The sequence below is a fragment of the Aphelocoma coerulescens genome, chromosome 1A (genome assembly GCF_041296385.1).
Source record: "Aphelocoma coerulescens isolate FSJ_1873_10779 chromosome 1A, UR_Acoe_1.0, whole genome shotgun sequence".
In the NCBI taxonomy this organism is placed as follows: Eukaryota; Metazoa; Chordata; class Aves; order Passeriformes; family Corvidae; genus Aphelocoma; species Aphelocoma coerulescens.
This window is the reverse complement of record NC_091014.1, coordinates 12,691,830-12,710,113: the sequence shown is the minus strand read 5'-3', so window position 1 is coordinate 12,710,113 and position 18,284 is coordinate 12,691,830. Positions and strand designations below refer to the sequence as shown.

General features: G+C 35.7%; 1 protein-coding gene across 9 annotated transcripts in view; it reads right to left on the bottom strand.

Annotated features, from left to right (window-relative positions):
* The window catches only part of MAGI2 (membrane associated guanylate kinase, WW and PDZ domain containing 2), a 725,755-nt gene that overhangs the window by 305,969 nt on the left and 401,502 nt on the right, over positions 1-18,284 (bottom strand). The window contains exon 1 of one of the 9 annotated variants that reach the window (XM_069035755.1): positions 4,762-4,840. The exons of the other annotated variants lie outside the window; for them this stretch is intronic. Within the exon in view, the coding sequence (XP_068891856.1) occupies positions 4,762-4,765 (4 nt within the window). The 5' untranslated portion in view covers positions 4,766-4,840. Of the gene's footprint in view, positions 1-4,761; positions 4,841-18,284 lie in introns of those variants that run through there. 9 annotated transcript variants of the gene reach the window in all.

The following is an 18,284-nucleotide window of genomic DNA, read 5'->3' as shown; positions in this document are numbered from 1 at the left end:
CTTTCCTCCTCTTGCTTTCCAGTACAAACAGGTAAAAGTAGGATGTACACACTAATGGTGTGAACGCCTGTGAGAGACTGAAATGTTATGGTTAACAGCTTAAACATTGTTAAAATCACCAAGTGACTTCTGTCCACTGTAGCAAATTGTGCAAAGAAGAACCGCTCGTCTGTGACCACCAAAGCCAAACCCTTTCCATCTCCTGACTGGAAATGGACTGTGAGTTAAGTCACTTGACAGGAACTTGAGATAAGATAAATCTGGTATTATTGTCCAATTAAGTCTAAGGAGAAGTAAACAAACCTGGAGGGAGAAGAGTGTACCCACAACGGAAGCCTTTCTCATCAGCTATGTTGAAAAACAGCTCTGGCTGGGTTCAGCAGGGGGAAGCCAAAGCCCACAGACTCATTTGCTGAGGCCAGGTTTGCACCCCTGAGGGGGAGGCTCAAACCCTGCAGTCAGGGATGGTGCTCTTTATAATGGTCATTGTCCTGTGCTCAGGGGTAAAAGTGCCCCCGCTCCCCCAGGCAGGTCTGATGGGGCATTACTGGCTTGACTGAGCTGAGACGTGTCTTAGAAAGTGCTATAAACTATCAAAGACCCCCAAAGTGTCCCCAGACCCATTCCTGAGGCCTTCCACCAGATGTCTGCACGGGATATAAAAGGGCTTCAACAGATCTGGAGGCTGTTGCAAGACACAGTGTAGAACTTCCCCTCCACACAGGGAAGGTACCTGGGCGTCCCCACCCAGCCCGAGCCTATTTTAACCCACGGGACTTTGTGTTTTGGGGGCTTCTTCCCCACCCCCTATGGATCAAGACCATCACTTTCATCAATGGTAAACTATGTTGCAGCAAACAAGTCTGGTCGTGAGCTCTATGAGTGGTTGTCTTTTTCTTTCTTTCTTTTCCTTTACAGATTTTCATAAGTGATGTTTTTATGCTTTCTTATTGCTTTATTACTATAGACAACGATAGCCAAAATGGCTACATATGTGCTTTCCTCTGCAACCAAACACAACCAAATGGTTCTAAAATAAACCCTATATATATATACTATAATATATATATTACAATATTATTACTATATATATATATATATATTTACAAACATAGATCATTCTAATCCACCCCCAGGGATCTATTAAGAAGAACATGGGTTAGCCATGTCATCTGGGTACCAACCCCTAAGAAATCACTTTTTTTTCTCTTTTTCTTCCACTGTTTCTCATAGAGAATAAAGTTTTCATTGAACTATGACTTTATGAACTAAATTCCAATATTTTTCTGTTTCACAAAGTCCAGTTTAAAAGAATAGAAGAAAAAATCTATTCTTTCAGGTCAATGAATGCATCATGGAGCACTTCTACCACGGTATTCAGAAAAGAAATCTATTATTTTGAAACCATCTTAGTTTTTATATTAAATTGTTCTCCCTAAAAATATTACTTCCCATAAAAAGCAAGTATTTTAAACAGATTTTTTCCCATCTGTTTTCAGAAAAAAACTATTTTCAGTTTAACTCATGCTAAAAAAAAACAAACCACAAAACCATTCCTCGACAGGTTGATTAAATGATTTATACGTCATTATTTTATAGCATACTCTCAAACTTCAAAGTGCATGATGCAAACTTAGATATTATGACTATCTTAATTTTTTTAAAAGAAATTTTAAAACCTTGTTCATTCTTCTTTTGAAGGTAGGCAATAAAAATAAGCTTAGATTTAACTTCAAAGGAGTCAAATACAGTGGAATTGAGGAAAAAAAAGTCACATAATTCTGAATGTGGAAAGCTCATTGCTATTCTTATCTCCAACAGGAATTTTTTCTGAGGTGGAACTAAAGCACTGGTGATGGTTGTTTCATGTGGACTACATGATCCAAAAAATGGACAAATCCCTTATTCCAGGTAAATATAAATGTTGTATCTGTAAAAAAAGGGCGTGCAACAACCTGAAAGATTTCAATTCCAGGTGTGACCTTCATGTTTTTCTTGTATTTGACAAAGCTGAAAGAAAAGTTATTGGTGAGTAGTAAGTGTTACTCTGGTTGGATAACAAAAATTGATGCTTTTCATATACAGTGAGGCTTCCTTTTCTGATATGATAATTTGTAATAATCAACCTTGCAACATTCAATTCAGTAGTCACTAGAGAGAAGTTATTTTAGCTCTAAACAGTTAGCAAGAACTAGCATCTGTTCCTACTGATGATAACTGAGCAAATTAAAAGTACCTGTATCAAACTGATGCAGAACTAATTATCCTCTTCTTACTTTTATATATGCAATTAATTAATATTTAAGAATTTGTATTCTAATAATTAGTATTAGAAAACCAAATTCCCTCAAAAGTGTGGGTCAATGATTCTAGCTCCCCAGCTATCAGAGAACATGAACATTCTGTATTTTTAGTGATACTCTTTCTTTCCTTTTAAGGATTTCAGCAGTTCTGCTTCAAAGTTCAGTTCAAGAGCTCTGTATATCTACTTAGAGTATCACAATTTCACATTAACCGTCTCTCTGATGCAAATCCTGATGTATTGTGGGCTGTTTTTTGTTTATTTGGATGGAGTTTTTTTCTGGCACCACATGCCATTAATACAGTGGTCCCTTCATCCCAATATGTAAAAATGCCCCTGCATTCAATAGCTGCATTCAAAATTTGAGATGAATCTATAACCTGTCAATTTACTTCAAGGGATGTACATGGCATACATACAGTGCTTGCTACATAGCTCACTCTGCTTGTCAAATGCACAAATTTGTCATGAAGTATGGCTCAAGTTCAGACACTTCAGGTCTAGGAATCATCATGCCAGCCGAGCTGCTCCTTATTTCAGCAGCAGTCAATCTCTCTAGCTGAACAATTTTTATTTCAAATAATGTGTTGGGGAGAGTTTTGTCCTTTGGCACACCTTTCAGCATTGTGATCCTTTCTAGGAAGAGGTGATGTCACCACACTTACACTGCAGGGCTGCCTTGCCACCCAGGGTATTGTGGTGGAGAACATGAAGACAGGGAGTTTATTTTGGCTCAGGCTCCTTCCTTGTGTTTTTGCAGCACATGAAATTTGTCACTAAGCTGTTCAGACATGAGTGCTGCTGTGCTCACTTGGTACTACTCAGGATATACTGCTATATTTAGACTTGCCAAACCTCAGCTAATTCTGCTGCTACAATTATTTCTACAGGAAAGAACGACAATGAGCTCTGGAAGGACAAGCCATTGCTGCAGTTTTTATGGGAACAACAAGACATAAACACATTAACACTACCAACATCAACTCTTGTGCCACCATGCTCAGCAGGAGGGAGTCATTTACACCATGGGAAGTGATGTTTCTCCTCATTTACCAACAAGCCTCAGGTTTGCCACTCAGTAGGACTTCTTCCATACAGCTGTCGAACCAGCTCACAGGGAGTAACATTCAAATCATGAATTTCCTATGATGGGTTATCAGATTGAATTTAAACTTTAACTCCCACTTTGCAGGACTAGTTTACCACAAACAGGTATGGAACTCAAGAAATTATGCAGACAAAACTATCAGCCCACACAAAACTTAGATGTAGCACTGGCGGAGCATCTTTGTCAACCATTTGACAAAAAAAAAATGTATCTTCAATGACCAAGTAAATACAATTCACATAAAGCTGTGACTTTAATGTCTAACCCCAGAGTTTAACACTAAGTTCATTGATCTATTAGCTGCTTTTCTTGCTTTTTAAATGTTTGCATAGTTTTGGTTTTATTTTTGTTTTAAAAGAATGTGTTTCAAATAATTTAATTTGAATTCCAGTATAAAAGGCTCCCTGAATTAAAAATAATAAATATAATAACACTTTTATTAGGTTTTGAAAACCTAGTCGAGAACTAGTGGCTACATAAGTTGACCTTGAGGAAGAAAAAGGCATTTTTTCTTTTAGCTATAGTAAACAGCTTCCTGTAAGTAGAATGAAACAATGGCAGAATTTTATGTTTGCTGAACTCCACAGGAAGAAAACTTAAAAGAAGAGAGTTTTTAATACAGTGTTTGCTTAAGACATGGATCTGTCAAGGGCAGCAAGCATATTTTTATTAAAGTAGTAGATGCATATGTGTATCTAAATTATACTGGTTGGCTAAATTACATTTAATAAAGATAACAATTATAAATGAAGTAATGCTGTAATTACTGCAATAACCCACCCCTTGAATATCCATTGAATTTAATTTTTGCAATATGTATTGCTTGCACATCAATCTCTATAAGGAACATTGAATTTTAATGATATTTTATGAAGATTTAAGATGTAGGAATTATGAGTGCAATTTTGCCTATTTATTATTTAACTCATAGTTGTTCTTTATTTTTATCTGCATAGAGAAAATTAATTCACCACTGATATGTTCTGTGATTCACGGGAGCTTAAAAAAAATGGAACTAATGATGATGATACATGTCCAGAAATCTTGCATTCAAGTACATCTAATGAAACATTTCAACTCCTTGTTGGGATATTATTCAAAATATGTATGCAGTGAAGCATATTCATACCGTGTACCACCAGAACATAAAAGATTGCTTACAAGTTTTACTAGTCAACAACATTTAGAATAAGTCATCTTATGAACTCATGGAGATTTTGGAAATGATCTACTCATCACTAGAGGGAGTATGTTATAGTCCTATCTGAAATGACCTATTAGCTATCTAAAGTCTGTATCATTTTCACAGTTTTTTCCTGTAACGTAAAACAAGTTTTAAATAAATACAAACCCATCTCTTGTCTTTTCAGAGCAGTCCCAAACTGCCACTAGATAAGAAGGTAAAGGCACAATACAGGCTGTTGAATTTTTGATCAGCTACAAATAAAGAACAATCAAGTTAAGTGGGCTCAGCTGATGCAAATCACCCATGAGAATCAATTCTACAGTTCCTGACATTCTGAAGTATGGTTGTGGGGTTTTTCCTTCTGAAATCCCTGAAGGAAAGAATAGAGTTATGAAGAAACTAACAATATATAATCATACCTGCAACTACCATAAGTAACAGCAATTTCATTGATTTATACCAGCCAAGAAGTCGATCAGTGGCTTTAAAAAGTTCATGTAATTGAAATCAGGCTTATAAATCACACAGTACAATTTCCTCATACTTTGATATTAATTTAAATCTAAAATTTTGCAATAAATAACAATCTCTCTCTTACTGCTGCTTTTTCTATCTTAGAATCCAATAAAGTCAAGGAATTCGCTGCAGGTGAATTAATTATCTAATAACAAAAAGCACCACTGTATCACCTGTTAAACCTTCATGGATTCTTGTGTGGAGGTTTTTGTGGGCTGTTGTTATTTAAAAAAGAATAGGTAAACTGTGAGAGATCCATAAATGTGCCCTCTAACTAAAATGCAGACAAAAATAAGTGTTTGGCAGAAGCACCAGACTTCACAGAGAACATGGCAAGAGGACAAAGCAATTAGTATTGCAGAAGAAATTGGTTTTGTATGGTGGCCATCCCAAGAAGAAATGCTTTTTATGGAATGTAATGACACTAATTTCTCCCTATGAAGAACAAGCTAAAAGAAAATCTCCTAAGGTCACATGTAAGCATCCTAAGCTCTTTCAAAAGTATCCTCAGTAGGAAGACACAAGAATGGAGAACAAATGTACAGCACCAAGTTCTCTGCTATGCCCCCATGCTGCACGATCCCAGAAAACCTTGTTTTATAGCAATGTGGATATATCTTCATTCTTTGGTTCCCTCACCTTTGATGTTGCTATGTAGATGTGTTGATAACAGTCTTGAGTTTATACTGTTGGACATTTTAATAGTAATTATGACTGTCCTTCTAACAAAGTAAAACTGAGTGACATAAATGTTCTCTCGTTGTTTTTCTTTCTTGAAAACATTGAGAGTCACAATGTTACAAACCTGAAACATATGTCAGTCATACTTAAATTCACTAACTGCATTTTGCTAATAACAACACAGGTACAGGAAAACCCGATGCATAGTTATATACTAGAAATAAATGTACTAGCCATTAGTGAACAGAAAGAAAAATACAAGAATTACATACACATTCTTTATCCAAATGATCCCAGAGTCCCTGAAGATTTTGTGCTATTATAGGAACACATTTAAACACACATAAAGCAAATGAACTCAAAATATGTTGACTCTGTTACAGCAACTTGGGTATAAATAGATAACAGAAATATGAGTGAAATCAGATGCAGGTCCAAGGCACGTATGTTCTAGAATCTCACAATGGAAGGACCTAATTAATATTACAAATTTTACATTATGGAAGAGTGATTGATATCTCCAATTACACAATATTTTTAAGCAGGAATTCAGTTTAATGAATAATTATGTGCTTCATAAAATGTTTAGTACCATCATCTATCTAGTAGCTAGAAGGTGAGCATTCATGAACTGAGACTAGAAGAAGGTGTATGTTTTTAATATCGAGGCTAATTAACAATTTGAATTATTATCATGTAGTAGATTCTGTGTATCTGTAAGGTTATTTTCATAGGCGTTGTCTTAATTGTTAACAATGATTGAAGAACTCTATCCTTTATGTAACACAGGAGGTCAGACAAGGTGAACATAATGATCCCCTCTGGCTGTAGGACTTATGACTCTATGAATTCAGCATGAAGTTAGTGATGATTTTAGCTACAGAAGTATTAGCACATTCATTTTTGGGTAGTGTACTCCTACTCTTCCTCAAGCTGCTTCTCATCAAAGGCAGGTAACTGGATGAGACAGACACAGAAGCACCAGCTTCCAATAATACAGATAGCATACCTCCATCCGTCCAGGGATACATGATGGTCTCTGGAAGATGTATGACAGTTATCTTGCATACTTTTATCTCAGGGATTTCCAGTCCCAGAGTTTAAAACCTTCTCAGGGCTGATCAAGAATTGGTGACGAATCTGAAATATTTTACAGAAGCAGACTTCTAACTGTCACTCTCTGGTCACTCCTCCTTCACTTAAAAAAAAAAAAAAATATATCCACTGCCAACTGAAACTCAATCTACTAATACAGTGGTTTTATTAAGAAACATCCAAGAATGAGTGGGGAATTAAGTTTCTCAGCCTAAACTCTTTCCTAATTATGCCAAGTACACAGAAAGAAAAAGTAGCAAACCCTGTCAATTATAATATTAAGAGGGGAAAAAATTACATCAGAAGTAATCAAGTGCTGGAACAGGTATCCCAGAAAAACTACATATTGTAGATTCTCAAAGTTAGCTTAACAAAATCTTGAGCAACATGATCCAAGATGGTTATAACTTTGCACTTGTTCCAGCTGTGAGTGGAATGTTGGACCAAATGATCTCCAGAGAGCCTTTTCAGGTTAATTATTAGATGATCCTGTGATAATGGAGTTTATCAATAAAAGAAGTGGCCACTGCTACTCAACTAGAAATGCCTAAGAGAGTGCTGCCTTTCTGAAAGTGAAGTTTAAATGCACAAGCACCACCAGGCTTTGCTTGAGATTTGTTTTGTGCTTTTGAATCTAGAATAAAACTTGCATTTAGGAGGGAACACTCCTATTCCCTTCAGTTGGAAACTTGAGGATGTCTAACACAAGTCCCAAAACATGTAGCAGTTGTCACTACTAACTAACTATGCCATGTGCCCTGAAGTCCATCCTGAATGTTCAATTACACCTCTGCTTTTTTGTCCTCAGCTGGCCTGCAAATAGGAGTATTTAAGAAAGTGCTACCTGATGTAAAAATGGAGCCAAGAAATACATCATATTTTGGTTACAGTAAGCCAGTCACTTGGAATCAAAACTGGGAAATTAAGTTTTTTATATTTTAAAGAATGATCTGCTTCTTTATGAAAAACAATGTCTATTTGCCTTCTGCTAAGAGATGTAGTGCTGTAACAAAAAGTGAAATGTTACATAAAAGTAATGGTAGTAATGTTTATTGAAAAAGAAACATAAGATATTCAGCAGTCTGCTTTTCTAAAGCCTCACAGGAGCCCTGAAGGAACTCATCCTTGTTAATTGGTACTAACAGAAGGGATGTTACCAACACAACAGGCTGTACACAATTGTTTTGTGCCTCTATGTTTTCCGAGGCACAGTGATGTTACATGATACTCAAATCAAGGAACAGGACACAGATGAACCTGAAATCTCACCCTGTGAAGCCATTTCCCTTGTGCTGTGTCATAATGATTCAGTTTTGTTGATCAGGGAATACAGAACTAACATAAGCAGCTTTATTGGAATACCGTGATTTTTTTCTTTTTAGTACAATTATTTTATGCTGTCAAAGAAAACTAATGACTGGATTCGTGTTCACCTCATATGGCACTACAGCACACTGGCATGAAAAGACCTTAGAGGGAATATATAATTTCTCAATTTTCCTTAACGTGCATGATAGTACAGGTGTGAAGGAGGCAGATTTTCCCAATGGCAACACACTTTTTTACTTTGCTTTAATTAACAGATTTGAAATTAACTTTTCATTCTCTATGGACCTTTTGATTCTTCAGCTTATTTAACAAGATCATTATTGAGAATTCTACATTTCTGTTTAAAGGTTTTCAATGAGATACCCATTATTATCTTAATTGTAACAAACTTCTAAAAAGCTGCTTTGGCATAAAAACATATCCCATACATGAAGAGGTACTTTTCAAGTGCACAACTTTGCTTTTTTTTGAAATGTTTATACATGACTATTTTATCTTTGGAAATGATAATATTTTTGCTGACATTTTGTACTGAAGTAAAATAAATATAGTATGGCTAATCCTATAAAAATTAATATAATATAAATAAATTAATTAATTATTTTCTTCAGATTGGCTACTATCAAGTATACTATGTCTCTTCTTATTGGGAGCTACATTCTACTTAGACGAAAGGAGAATCTTAATTCCATCCTTTTTTCCATTTCCCATTCTAGGGTTTTTTGCTGCATTCCACAAAGTGCTATAGAATGATTGTACTTCACATTGTGTTGTCACACAAACATGAACAGCAGGCAAAAATGCAATTAATCATAAGTTGATGTTATACCAAACCTGAGACTAAGATTCCTAATTATTTTATATAGGCCCTGTTTGTAACTTTTAAAGTTAAATAAAAGCAATAATGAGAGAATAGAAACCATGCAAAGCACACAGAATAAAACTACCAGCAAAACATACTGAAAAAATACCAGAAAGCAGAAAGTGGCATGAAGTTGACAACCTAAGTCCCAGCGCAGATGAAAGTTCATATAAAATATGGATGGACAGTACAACTAATGTAACTGTGTTCTTAGCAATGCAATATCAAAGGCAATAAGTTATTTTAAATGTGATACCTAAAACATTTAAACTCCAGAGTTCAGAGGAGTGTAGTTCAAGTATTAAAAGTTTTTTAGCCTTGAAAGGTGAACAATAAAATACCACCTTTTGCCTGAAATACACTTTTCCTCTATTGTGATTAGAGGTAGCCAGTGTCCTTCCTTGATATACTGGGCTTTTTCATATTCTGAGTACTTTTTTCCCTTGACATTCATTTCTTCAGAAACATAATGACTATTTGTTGTATAAGTTTCCTACACCAGTTGCCATATGATCTTCTGTACTTGGTTCACAGCATGAAGAGAAATCACTGCACCTTTATGCAATAAAATGTACTATTACACCAATTAATGTCATGTGATCAAGAATATTCTAGACTTCAGATTGCTTAGCAATATACAAAAAGAGGTAAAATTAAACCTGGCTTTTAATCTAGTTTATTTTAAGATCATTAATGGTAAAATAAAAAATAAAATTTCACTTCTGAAACTTCATTTCTTTTTATTATTGTTTTTACAATACTTTGCTACAATATAAAAATACTGGGTACAAATGCCTTCAATCAAGAGCTCAAAAAGTATTCATAAAAAGTCATCCTACAGTGCAGTTCGACATACAAACTTTGGTCTAAAATAGATGCAAGGTATGAAATGATGCACGTACTGTAACTGTCATGAAATTACTGTCTATTTTCACTCTGTTTTCTCATAAAAATCTCTTCTTATTTAATACATGTTCTGAAAACTACAAATGCTCTTCTACACATAAGGAAACATGAAAACTAAAGTTGTGAAGAAAAAATGTCTTGTGGCTTTCTACTCACATGTCCTTGAAAGGACCAACTCTTCACATAGGAAGAGAATTCAGTCTCTTCTCGTTAGCTTCTTGATTTGTTGCTCTAAATATGATTCTCTGTGTCCATCCAACAGGCACTGGAATGAACTCACCTATGTATATCCAATGTACATTCACTGTGTCTCTCTTTCATTAGTGCAGTGCAGACCCAGAAGTGGCATCCTCATTTTAGATTAGTGAAACAGTTAGAATGTGCCACCTAGAGCCACCACTGCAGATTTCAGCTGAGTCTGAGAAACAGGATAAAGTCTGAAACAAAGTACTCAGAAATCCTGTTTTTTGGATTTTAAAATTTTAGTTTGAAAATACTGTCCATAACAGTCTAATATCCAGGGACCTAATACATAAACATAGCACAAATACAGCAAAACTTCAAACTTTACTGGGATATTGCCCAACACTTTGAATGCACAAACCTGAGTTATGCTTTCAGTTAATCTTTAGGATATAACCACCTTCACATCTGAAAAATCCTCTGAAACTCTGTTCTGTTCTGTTCTATTCTATTCTATTCTATTCTATTCTATTCTATTCTATTCTATTCTAGTTCTGTTCATCATTACACTATGTCAGTAACAGTGGCAAAATTAATAACTCAGTACTTATTTCCACAGCATGAAAGTGCTAGGATAGATAGAAAAATTATTCAAGCTAAAAATTAACAATAATGCATTCTTGATATCATCATGCTATCATGCAGTGTTAGAGAAATAATGGGTGAGAGGTAGCAAATGCAGGAGCTGGGGTTTCATCATGACTAAGATCACAAAACCCACTCTTTCAGCTCTAGAAGCATTCCCATATGATTATATGCATTGTGGTGTCCAGCCTGCGTCCAACATTTAGGAAATGCATCTTTTTAATTGTCTACAGGGACTCTGCTTATGTTAATGTACTGATCAAGTACCACCTACTGTCTAAATAATTTGGGGCTGGCTAACTTTTGTTTACATTACTTTCCCTGAGAATATGGGAGAAAAAATGAGCTCAGAACAACCATGGGGTCTGACAGCAGAGTAAAAGACTTATATTGAGGACAAATGTAATGTCCACAAGACAGGCTAACAATTTTCTAAATAAAGTGCCAAGAGGTAGGAATTCTTTTTGGGCAGACTTTTGCAGAGCAACCAGAAGAAAGCTTCAAGTCATTTTTAGTAAACCTCAACAGCTGGACTAAACATCTCATCCCCAAGATACCTCAGCACTGTCTGCTCACTCCATAGTAGCATATTAATTCATTAAGGGTAATTTAAAGAGACAGTCTGGAAGAAAATTGCTACTTCTATAACCTTATGCAAAGATGTACACAGATTTTTTTCATTCTTTATCATCAAGCTTAACATTACAGGGTCTGGTGAAATAGCTATGTTTGCATGCTGCATATTATTGCTGATTTTACATGACATTTTTCTGCGAGATATATATGCACATGTGCACACACATATGAATATATATTATGTATGTACATTATAAAAAATAAACCTGTAACATACAACAACCTTTCCTTATTATTGATTTGGTTTAAAACATAAATTCTGCTGATCTTTCCTGACCTTTTTCCACTGTATACAAGATTGTCTGCTTTCATCAGGTTGGATTTTAAATATTTAATCAATTGAAACATACATGAATCCCCTTGAAGGCAATTCCGTTTAGGGACTCTGCACTGTCCATGTAAAAATATTTCTCCAGAGACTTTAAAAGACTTTGACTGCTCTGAAAATAATTCCACCTACTCAGAAAGAGAAGGAGGACTAATTTCAGATTCCATGTCTGTGGCCAGTTAGAGTAGTAATAAATACACTAATTTATAGGCACAGAGACCACACTCCTGAGGATGGGAGTCTTGAGCATGCTGTAAGGAGGGAAGAGTTCTCTCTCCTGCAGAGTAGTTCTGCATACATTTACTGTCATTGCTGTAATTTTTAAGGGAACGCTGCTTCACCTCCTGTCTGTGACCTCCTTCTTCTGAAGGAATTAAGCATCTACGTGCTTGTACATTCTCCAGATCGTAGAAATGAGAAATTTAGAACAGTGAGGTTACCTTCTTCTGCAGTAAATGTGCCGAGTCCAAAATCAGAAACATTTCAAGCTAGATATAGCAATCATGGAACAGTAAAAATAACAATAACAGACTGCGTTCATTTACAGGGTTCACATCCTCTATTATAACTCGGATCATTGACAGACTAGCCAGGAAACTGCTCCAAAGGTGCAGCTTGGGCAGAACTCTGACTAAAACTATCATCCTGCTTGTTTGCATAAAGTAACATTTTAGAGTTTGAGGTGTCTTCAGGTATCCACAGGCTATTACAACCGCCTTGGTTCTAAATATTTGTGCTACCTGTTCTAATAGACTTGGGCAAACATCACAAAAGAAATGGCAGTACACAAAATTCCTCTCTAAATAGTCATGGACAATTAAGTCCCTGCAGATCATGTCATCTGGATCAGATTCCTGTTAAGTCTCTGTTTCAGCAACTTTTTTTTACGTATCACAATCCCAACTGAAAATACCTTTCATCACTACTTACCCCATTTCTTCAAAATCCACCCTCCTCCCTCTTCTTTCTCACTTAATTCTATGGCCTTATTATTTTAATTTGTAAAGCATCTGGGGAAATAGTGTGCAATAAAGACCATCAACAACTTTGTTTTATTTTACACCTACATGAGCACAGTTCTTACAAAATTTGCACACTCATTTTGAAACACCCATTCTGTGATTCTAAAAGCATACAAACAGTTTTCATGGGATGAATAACTGCAAAACATGGATGGGTTACCAAAGAACAACAACTCAATAAAGGTTAATATGATACTGCTAAGAAGAGTACCTAGAACATTTACATCAAAATTAGCAGGCACATATTCAGCTGCATCATTTCTATCGTTGTCTCTTATCCCTTAATAGAGTCTCTGAGACATACAAATATCACTCACAGTGGCTCAGATTTATTGGTAAGCATCCTTTACATTGGCAGAGCCATTTCAGAGACTTGCAGAAGCTCAGCTCTTTAGTTGGTTTCCTATCTTGTGATGTTATTTCCATTTATTTACTACTGACTGAGGAATTCACAAATCTCTTTGATCTACTTGCTAAAACGAAAAAAGTAACAACAGTGCCATTCCCCTCCCCAGAACCAAAGACATTTTCCTAGACTTACTGAAGTGCTGATTCATGCCTTCATATGTTGGCCTTATCCTATATAGCAGACATCAGTTCTTTATTTCCTGGAGAGGCAGGAAATCAAACTCACAGTCTGGTATGGAAGAGATTACATGGTTTGTGGGAACCTATTGCTCTGTAAGAAGAATCTGAGAACTGTGACAGCTTTTAATGATAATGTATAAAGGCCAAATCCACTCCTAATGTAAATCCACTAGGTTCAAAAGAACAAAAACTATTTAGTCCATGAATCCTGCTTTCCTTAGATATAAATTGCATTTCACATTTCAAACAACTGCAGCAAGTCCTCCTGTGAGTTCAGCTCAGTGCTTTCAAAAACATATTCCTTTCACTGAGATTCAGGGCAGGCCAGATCTTCACAGATGGAAATGTATGGTTGCAAACACCTGACAATATTTTACATTAATTACAGACTGCATCTGCAGACTGCACCAGGAGACAAGACAACAAAAACCTTCAAACCCACTTTTCCCAAACAAGTGCATGGACATCTTTCGGTTTTATTCTCAAGGAAGCGCAGTGTTCTTCTGCTCAGAAAACATTGTGTATAAAGCACTGCAGAAGTGGATGAAACCAGTACCACAGATTCAGGTGCAGGGTGCAAGCTGGGTGTTAAAGAAAGGCATAAATCCTTTGGGGCAGGCCTGACTTCTTCTCTGTCTCCCATACAGAGTCCCATGTCTGGGCTCTGTGATTATATGGTCTGAAAAGGTTTGGAGCACTTATGGCCACTAGCACTTGCCTGTGCAACTTGTGCCTGTGTAGGTTTGGGAAAGTATCTCTGAAAAGGTATCTTATGGAGTAAGCTGTTTGAGCTGTGGGGTGACAGTCAAGGTTGGCACACTGAATTTCTTAACTGGATACTTTCACCTTCTCCACTTCCTTCATGAGAAATTTATGTTGATATTGGTCACTGTGGGTCAGCTCCCTGGAATACAGAGCAGAGAGCACAGGAAATAGAAAGCAGGAAGGATGACTCCTTTCCAGCACTGAACCCACTTGGACCTCAGCACATGTAGTTATGCCCCAAATGATGGGACAGGCTTACATTTGCTTCCATGAAGGAAAAGTTAAGACTACAGCAGTTCTGGAAATTAATGCAGGTGCAAACACACACCCTGCATATAGACACACCTTTCTTCTCTGTTGTTATATATATTTTTTTCTTTTTATCCTACACACTTAAGACACCTCACAATGTCTAGGTCTAACAGCCAGAATGCAGGCAGGAAGAAAATACCATAATCCTTCTTGTGCAAAAGGAGATCACCCAGCAGCTCAGTGAGACTGCGTGGTGAATGAGGACTCTGGGCTCTGGAACTGTTGGCTGAGCCACTGCTACAGTTTATGGGAGTCTTTTACAGCTGTGTAAAAAGATTATAGCTCTTTTACCTATGGCTAGATTTGTGTTCCTATGCTTGGAATTTTCAAAGCTGGATATCTCTTGTCATGATGAAGCTTCCTCTGCACATGTATTACAAGGCTCAGTTCTAAATACATTCTGTACCAATAATTATGCAATTTCCATTGGCAGAATATTTAATTGTATAATTGTATTCTATAAAGCTTATTTTTACCATTTAAGCATAAGTTTGTATAAAGACTTAGACCATTACTCCTAGTTGTGTGTTTGTTAATTAAGCAAAATAATCAGTCACTCTTCTCCTTAGGGTATTCTTATACATTGGTAGATAATTTTTATGCTTGTCCTCTGCATTTTACTCCAGTAAACATGGCCAGATCTATAACCATCCTTGGTAGTTCCTACTTTTCAAATCCATTCTTTTATGTAATGATTTTCTAATTTACACTCCTTCATCCTCTTTTTTGTCCTTTATCCCATAAGGACTGAAGACAATGATAAAGTTTCCATGATTTCAGCAGTTCAGGATCAAGACATGGTCTGCAGTACTTAGCAGAATACTTTAAAACCAAATTTGTCATTGCTGATTGCACCATAGATAACTTGTTTTTAATTTCTAATATGTCCTTAAAATCACAGAGCTCAGCAAAACAAATGTGCACAGTTTGTGCACAGATTTCTCTTTAATTTAAAGCAGAATTCACCTTTTGCCCAAAACCATGTAAAAGCAATTTAAGTTTCATAACTGACTCCCTTTCTAAAGCAAAGAGTAGGGCATTTCTATTACTAAATTTTGTATTTTTGAAGTAAACAATATCATACCATGCCATCTGCAGAGCAGACAAGGGAAAACTACAAACCATCATGCACCAAAGACTTTCATTGGAACTACATTTTTGAAGTACATTTAAAGTGTATTTAAAATCATTTGAAGTATATTTTTTAAAAAATCCAACAAATAATCTTAGTCAAAATAGTAACAAAAAGAGATGTATGCAAAGGATATTCTTTTAAATAGGTTATACTCATTACTGCATTTTATTTCAGGGCTTGATATATGTGCATTTTATAGAGTCTAATAAATAAAGACCTCTGCATGGTATTTTGTGGGCTTGTTTAAATAATTGATTAGGATGGCATTTTCAAGCTTATCTGCTCCACACGTATATATTTTTATAAATCCTCCAACAAAAAGCCCAGCTAAACTATGTCTAGAGTTCATTAACACCACAACTGAATTCTCTTCCTAAAAAAAGGAAGAAGAACAAAGAGAACTGTTGCACAGTCATAAAGTAACCTGGCAAAACGAAAGACTTAACTTCTGTTTGTTTTTAAAGTCCTCAATATAATGGATGTCCTAAGGGAGCAGACAGGACTTGACTACCCATGCAAGCCTACTGACTCCAAACAAAAGGGAAATTTGAACTCAGGATGCACAAAGACAACTCAAATGATCTCATCTGACCAGACAGGATGTCAGACCATGGCTCAGTCTAGATTACTCACAGATTCTGACAAATATTTGAATGTCATTTATTTATTTATTTGTTAATTATTGAATGATTGAAATGCAGGGTCACCCTCCACTCCTAACATAACAAGACAGTAAAATCCATATACCATATCAATTGAGGCTGCCATCAATAGAAAATCGCCATCAATTCTCTCTCTAAAGAGCAAGGCTGTTTTTACCAAAAACTTGTTTTTCGCTAATTTAGAGATTAAATATATGAATGTAAACTTTTACTTTGATGCTTTACTCTTCCCTATCTCTGGAAAAAAAATGCACAGATGATGTAATATAAATAAGTTTGTAAAAAGTCTGCAAAGAAATGCAGTGAACACCTGGTATTAATAGTAACAGATCCCTCAAAGAAAATCATACAATTTATGAGCTGGTTTCAGTGTCCATAAGAACTTGCACTGGATATGAACATTTTCTTTAGATTGGGTTTAAATTAATTTCCTCCTATTTTTACCTGTTTTCATTTAAATCCCATTTTGGTTTGATCCATATTGTTAGCAACATTAAAATAGACCTCACACTCGTTTTTTATAAGTAGATGGAAAAGAAACAAATTCAGTCCATTCAATTGTAGATTCTAATTCCCTAGAAATCATTCACCTTGATATGGTTGGAATAATAAACAGGCCAGAAGACGTAAAATATGGGCAATTATGTTATTCCATTACTCCAAATGATTATTTCTGAGTATCCATAACATCCATAACATCCATAAAAATTATGCTCTTACTCTATACCTCATTCAGCAGTCTCCAAGATGGGTTAAGATCTATTCCTTCTATTCATAGAACTGCTATATAAAGACACAGACAGATGAAACGAGCTGCCCAGTGTTATTCATTCTCTGAGCAGCTAGAAATAGTCTGAAGCCTGTGGCAGAAATAAAAAGAGAATTTGTGCTTTTGATGAGCGGGTTTTGCACCGGAAGTGGAAGGACAGGGATTTCTCAAATGTGATGAGGAGGGCAAAAGCAGGAGGCGACAGCTACTTTGTCGATGGGTTAAGTCTAATTTAAAAAATGTTGGCATTTGTTGTAGTGGAATATTTCTGAAAGATTGTGGTGGAATGGCTGATTTTTTTACAAGAGATGTTTCTAATAGCAGCAGGACAAGGCAGGCTCTAACGCACTAGTGAACTCTGCATGACAAATAAGCCAATTAAACTCACATCACATATTCCACTTACTCAAACCGTGAGCATACAGCCATAATAAATCTAATTACAATGTGATGATGTAATAGACAAAGGCTACTGTTTATATAGGAGGCCAGAGTCTCTCCCTTTCTTCTTTATTTTTTCTCTCTTTTTTAGATTTCCTCAATTTCATTTAGCCAACTGTCACTTTATAGCTTTGTTAATAAAACAGAATCTGAGAACTGCCATCTCTTCTCACACCCTGTATTTCTTTTTGTGGAAGCAAAAAATTAACTGGAAAGAAATAATATTTTAATTTGTAAGCTTTCTCATGCATCTTTCTAGTATAATCTCCTAAAAACAGGTTAGTTCCTTTAAAGCCAAATGATGGTCCTTCAAATTAAACTTTCAATGATCAAATAAAACTTTCCCACAAAGGACAAAGCTAGCACTGGGACACAGCACTGCCTGTTAATATTGCAGAAGTCATATTTTGATCTCCTTTGTGAGATTTTCCCAGTAATACAAATAAGGGAAAAGAAAATGTTAGCATTGGCTCTTGAAGTTCCATTCAGGGAACAGAGTGAAAAATGAGTTAAACCAGTGGAGAAATAAGATTTCGTTTCTTCAGTTTAAATGGTGATACTGACTTTCATCTATTTTCAATATTTCTATTTCTCAGTTATGAAAAAAAATCTTATTAGAAAAGAAACACAGATAAGTTTAAGTCAGAATATCATAGTTTGCAAATTTTCACAACTACAGCAACTAGCATGTGAATGGCAAGCTGTTTTATAGCCAGATGACTGAATAAAGTACATAAAGGTTCTAAGATTATATTTAAAGTTTTCTATAAAAAAATCTCAACCACAAATCTCTCCAGCCTCAACTTTCTCACA